This window comes from Adiantum capillus-veneris, chromosome 12 (genome assembly GCF_014529385.1).
Source record: "Adiantum capillus-veneris isolate H3 chromosome 12, ASM1452938v2, whole genome shotgun sequence".
Taxonomy (NCBI): Eukaryota; Viridiplantae; Streptophyta; class Polypodiopsida; order Polypodiales; family Pteridaceae; genus Adiantum; species Adiantum capillus-veneris.
This window is the reverse complement of record NC_140942.1, coordinates 118,854,151-118,860,185: the sequence shown is the minus strand read 5'-3', so window position 1 is coordinate 118,860,185 and position 6,035 is coordinate 118,854,151. Positions and strand designations below refer to the sequence as shown.

At 39.3% G+C, this 6,035-nt stretch overlaps 1 protein-coding gene across 1 annotated transcript; it reads left to right on the top strand.

Annotated features, from left to right (window-relative positions):
* Positions 1-3,535: 3,535 nt before the first annotated feature.
* Positions 3,536-5,756, top strand: LOC147446408 (uncharacterized). The gene is made up of 2 exons (XM_086524702.1): positions 3,536-3,676; positions 5,268-5,756. The coding sequence occupies exons 1-2, from the start codon at positions 3,536-3,538 to the stop codon at positions 5,754-5,756; spliced, it is 630 nt and encodes a 209-aa protein (XP_086380828.1).
* Positions 5,757-6,035: the final 279 nt, after the last annotated feature.

The following is a 6,035-nucleotide window of genomic DNA, read 5'->3' as shown; positions in this document are numbered from 1 at the left end:
TGGTTTTTTTTAGAGCCATTTCATCATACTGTGGCAAGCCTCGGCTTCTATGACAAGTTTTTCTCTTCCAAAAAAACCGAAAACAGAAAATACCTCCCTTCATTTCCTATGCATAAGTGATTCCAAGGTCATCAATAATGCCTAGGCCTATCAGAAAAAACAAGTAGATAGGAGCTTGGTGATAAAAATAAATAAAAAATTTATATGCAGTAACGAAAAAATTGTCCAAGGTTCCGCAGCAGAACAACCACTATCCATCAAAGTATGCCTTAGTTAGTACATCGAGTCATTTCCCTTGATCTGCCCAAGAGATGCCAGCCCATCTAAATATGTCCCACCCTAATTGAGGGCAAAAGAGTAGGTAGCACTACCCATATGCTGCTACAATCTTTCTTTAGGGGAAAAAACGTTTTAGTCAGAGAGAAAAAAAACCAAAGACATCTATTCTGCAGTCATTTAAACGATTGCCAAAGCCTTTGAGAGCTTTATGTAGTATTTAGCAACCATATGCTATGCTAGAACATCTCCAGAACCACAGTCGGTCAAGGGATAATAACCATTAAGCTTGATCAGGCCTCATGCTACAAAAAAAACAGTAGTCGGTTTTTGGTGAAAAAGAAGATAGTTTAGGAAGACTTATAATACCTGTGGTGACTGAGTAGCAAGCTCCATTGCTTTTGGTATTTCAAGCGGAAATAACACAGAACGGGTTTACCCAATATACACACTGAATCTCAAGCTAAGTGAGGGCTAAGGAGTGCCTTCACCTTTATAGGTTTGGTATGCACGCTTTCCTGAGTGTCTGAAGTGAAGATAGTAGAGCCGCCCCATGCTGTGAGAGCGCCTCGTCCGTTAGATGCCATTACTGCCAGGGGAGAAAGCTCACCTTTACACGGTCCGAGGATGGAAGGAGCCGCCTTCCTTCTGTAATGATAGTTTTGAAGATTTTTTTACGAGCTCCTTGCCCAATACCCAAGTCGGTGGCACAATGCTAGTAATGTAGGCCCTACTTTGCCAATAGGGGGGGAGAGAGGGGGGGGGGGGGGGGGAGATATATAAGACTCCATAATGTTCACCCATAGTGTGTGTGTGTGTGTGTGTGTGTGTGTGTGTGTGTGTGTGTGTGTGTGTGTGTGTGTGTGTGTGTGAGAGAGAGAGAGAGAGAGAGAGAGAGAGAGAGAGAGAGAGAGAGAGAGAGGTCTCAAAGAGAGTGCCAAATAAATAATTTTAAAGTAAATCTATATATACTATTCTTTATTGAGCTTGAGAAATTTTCAAGCGATGGAGGCTCCCACGCATCGTCAAATCACTTCACTCTTGAACATGCATGCACAACCTATATTATTGTGTGTGTGTGTGTGTGTGTGTGTGTGTGTGTGTGTGTGTGTGTGTGTGTGTGTGTGTGTGTGTGTGAGAGAGAGAGAGAGAGAGAGGTCACCTCCATGCACTGTGTGTTGGAAGGATCCTGTAGCATTTCAAGGTGGCATCAAGTGTGCGTAGCTGGTCAGGATTGCATTGCATGTCCAACACAAAAATGGCACAATCTTCTGCTCAATGTTTAGCTAGAAATAGTAGTCCACATATATGATGTATCTATGAGGGTCAATACTTCTTTGCTTATCTCTTAGATCTCCATACACAACTCCGCCCCTGTGTGTGTGTGTTTTGAGTAGGTTTTGTGAGGATGCTCGAGTCGCTCTACTCCGCTCCTTTCCTTCAAGGGAATCCTGTCAAGCCCTGATGTTGATGATCAGTATGAATTATGAGTCTAGAGACTGCATTTCAAGATATCTTCCATATGGCTAACAAGATATGCTTCTGCTCTCTCTCTCTCTCTCTCTCTCTCTCTCTCTCTCTCACACTCTCACACACACACACACACACACACACACACACACAAAACAAACAAAAGTTCTCATCTAGCAAAAGATAGAGAGCCTGTGTTGCCATTTTTGATAAAGTGATATGCAATCGATAAATTTGTTGATGCAACATAATATGTGTATGTTTTATTTTGTAACCTTCTCATAAATTGTGTATAGCATGTCATCACATGCAGAGTTTTTGTTTTTTTCATGCAAGTAGCTAAGAGTTTCCTTGCATATGCTCACAATCACATTGTCCAGAACAATACTCAATTTCTATGTTGTGTTGAGTTTTTACAAGTCAACTATATGAGGTTTATCGCTTGAAGAATTGGTTTTCCTTTACAATATGTTTAGCAAGGCCTCAACAAACTTTTGTAGATATACAAGTTTGTATGATGGTCCTTCACATATATAGTTTTTTGTTACCCTTACCAATATGAAGCAATTGGTAGATTTTTTAATTCAGGTTTCTTGAACTTTTTCATGAATGCTATCTCTTTCTCATCTTTTAGTGTGGTTCATGTGCTGTCAATGATTTTTTACTTTGAATGTTGTGTTTAATGTTGTTTTACAACTTGAAGTTGTTATTGTCCTCGAATTGCACCTTGCGCTCACACAAGATCACATTCACATTTTTTACCCTTTTTCATGAAAAAAGCAAGCACTTCAAGCGTCAATCATGACTTTATATCAATTTAAAAGTTTCACATGCATACATGGGTATGCACACATGTACACACAAGGTATTACTATCGGCTTGACGAGTAAAACGTAGGATACAATCTAATCTATATAGGCAACTTGAAAAGAACATCTTGCTTGGTAGAGCTTTGGTTGTCGGATTTTCCAAGTGTAGTGTACTCTTGAAGTGCAACAACGAGTTCTCAATGATAATCTTGATTGACCTTGACGTTTCTTTGGTTGAAATGTATGTCAGGTGTGGGACACATGAATCAAGTTGTAGGTCATTGTCATCTAATGCATAGGGATTGACTCTCTCCAAATGCAATTGCATGTTTGTGATGAGTGTCATGTCCGGAATATCACCACTTGGACTACTTTTATTCCATGGTCCACCAACATGGGTAGGCCAAGAAACTTTTGGTTTACTTTAATCAATATGTAGTTAGGGCCCCGCTCTTAATGCAATCACCTGCACTTGCATTTTGAAGGCACACGATATATGCAAGAAGATAAAATGGTTGAGCACATTCATGATGAGATAAGTAGTCAAGGGCTATTGGAAAGTAACATCATTGTGCTTGGTAGAGCTTTGTTTTTCAAGTTTTTTGTAATGTTGAAAGCACAAGATTTTGACACCGCACTCCCATTTTGAAATGTTGCCTCTTGGCCAAGATTGGATGTTGTAGCGTATATTGCTCTTGGAGTGCCCTTGTGCCCAGTGAGGGAAACTTGAGGGACATGTGAGAAAACTTTGGATTTTCTAGGGGAGACAATGCCAAGGCTTCTCTCTAGATAATAACCTATGAATGATGAGGAAGCTTTGGGATGCTTTTAGAGAGTTGAAGAAAGAGTTTCTTTGTAATGTTGCAACTTAATGGAATTTTCCACTCTACAAGAAATTGACATGAGAGATAGATTTATTATGTGATGGTAAGTGGGGCTCTTAGAAGAAAACCTCATGTTTTGACGATGCTTTGACCAACATGTATGCCAAATGTGGTGATCTTTTGAAAGCCGTTGATGAGCTCTTATTGCAAAATGTTATCTCTTGGGTTGCATTGTTTGTTGCAATATATGATCTTGGGGTGCCCTTATTCCAAGCACTGGGGAAAGACAAGAGAGCAGTGAGGAAGCTATGGGCTCTTTCAAGGGGAGGCAAAGCTAGGGGTTTCTCAATTAGCTTTGGGATACTTTCAAAGGAGGAAAAGGAAGGGTTTCTTTCTAGATCTCATTCCAAATGTTGCCTCTAGGATTGTATTGTTTGTTGCACTATATGCTCTTGGAATGTGCTTATGCCCAATGAGGGAAACAATGCCAAAAGGTGAGGAAGCTCTTGGCTATTTTTAGGGAAGGCAAAGCAAGGGCTTCTCTTAATATTCAATCAATTGTGAACGATGATGAAGAAGGTTTGGGATGCTTTTAGAGGAGGTGAAGGGCGGTATTGGCAAGGCGGTTTTAAAAGTGTGGCATACTTTTGAAAGTACAAGAAGGCTTTGACTTATAGTTTGAGTATGATCTAGCATCTATTGAACTACATTGGTTGCAATATAGGCCCATTACAAGCCTCGTTTATAAGTGACACGGTGTGTCACTCGAGGGATCTACGTAGGGTTATTTTTCAGAGGGGCGGGTGCTTTAGACCATTGGATCAACGCAACAGGGGGGGGGAGGCTTAAATAGCACCTGACTCGCAATATTCACAAGGTGCTTCACAATATTCACAAGGTGCTTCAGGATCTACACACCCTAACAATTGTCATCCTCCAAGTTGTATCTCATGTCCATGTCGCTAGCAAACAACAATTTACAACATAAAGAGCCATGGGACAATGTAATGGCTTAAAAAATTAGCAATTACTATTATACTTCCACAATGATGGAAAAAAATGAGTTGTTCACATTGGGTTGTCTTTTAGATGTCACCTCCTACTTTCTACATAAGATCACTATTTATTGATATATAGTTGGATAGAGAATTTTATTAGAGCGAGCTTTGGATAGGATGATTTATTTTGATAATGAAACATCTAAGATATAATTGGCACTACCTTGTGGATGCATAGAGAACGTTTTCACCTCAAAGGGAGAGGGTGCCTGAGGAGGGTTACCAAAATTGGGACTTGCTTTTTCTTGGCCGCATTGCTGCGCGGGTCTCATACTAGTTAAAGTAAACAAAGTAAACCCTCCAAGTGAATAGGCTGACTGTTACACGTAGTGAACATGAGAAAAGGTTAAACAGAAAAGCCACATACTGCCGAGTGCCTAGGTATCAACAAATAAAAATGAAGAATATGTTTTTAGAGTGTGTGTTTGCACTGCACGAGTTGGGTGGAGGATAGGACATTGCACGAGTATTCTTGTTCAGATTCCTATGATAAAATAACAGATGACCCAAAATAGTAGCTACTCTCTCTACAATTTCCTTTATGTCTTTGCATTACTTAAGCAATTGCATATAAACGTTAAATCTTTCAAGACTGTCATTGTATGTACATAAAATCAATCCCTTATTCTAACAACCTCCTCCTATGTCTACAAAATGTCTCATTAATAATTCAAAGGTAATCAAGGGTGATGAGGGTTTTTTCTAGCATGTATTAGATGTGTGAATGAAGAAAATTAAAATTTATTCAATTGAGAGCTATGCATGCATTATCATGAGGTGCATCAACAATTTCAAAGATACTGAAATACAATCTTGTGGTGGTGTCGCAGGATAGCCACAAGAAAAATGTCTTGATTGTGCAAACACTTCGAAACTCAATTATGGAGTCCGTGCTCTTGGCAACCATAGCAGTTTTATTGATAGTTGCCCTTGCTGCATATTTTACATTTGCCAACAGATTTAAGTACTTACTAGAAGATGCCGTCGATCATTCATTGGCATCATCTTTTGGCACAATGTCAGCTACAATCAAATCTTGTAGTGTGTTAACATGTTGCATCATTTCATTTATGTGCCACACACAATCCATTCGCTTCTACAATCATGTAAACTACATGATAAACATTCCTATAGACTGGTGGATCACATCAGAGTGTATAGTTGAGCTTTTACAAAGGGCGACCATGTTCTATTCAATTGGGTCACGGACATTTTACATGGCTTTCCCCCTTCTTTTATGGGTGTTTGGATCACCGCCCATGTTCCTTTGCGGCATTGTCCTGCTGCATGTCCTTTATAGCAGTGACTTTCCTCGTTGATCTCATGATATTTTCAGATTGAAATCAGTATACAACAACTAACGGCACATTGCCTTTGATGAGATTTTACTCAAAGAGTGTCTACAAAAGCTAACTATCTACATTTGTCTTGATAGATAAATAATTGATGCAAGAAGGGCTAAAAAACCTACAAAGATTCTTGTTATTACTTTTTTTTTTTGGCAGTACTCACAACTGTTAGTAGAAAATTGCATCAATAACTGTAGTCATTCTAAATTAGCTAACTCTTTATGGTTCTACTGTCTTTTTTTATACAGT

What these genes read in the sequence shown, in the direction of transcription:
- LOC147446408 (XM_086524702.1), top strand. Translation starts at nt 3,536, where the DNA reads ATGTATGCCAAATGTGGTGATCTTTTGAAAGCCGTTGATGAGCTCTTA. An exon ending in TGGGGAAAGACAAGAGAGCA is followed by an intron (nt 3,677 to 5,267) that starts GTGAGGAAGCTA and finishes GTGGTGTCGCAG; the next exon opens with GATAGCCACAAGAAAAATGT.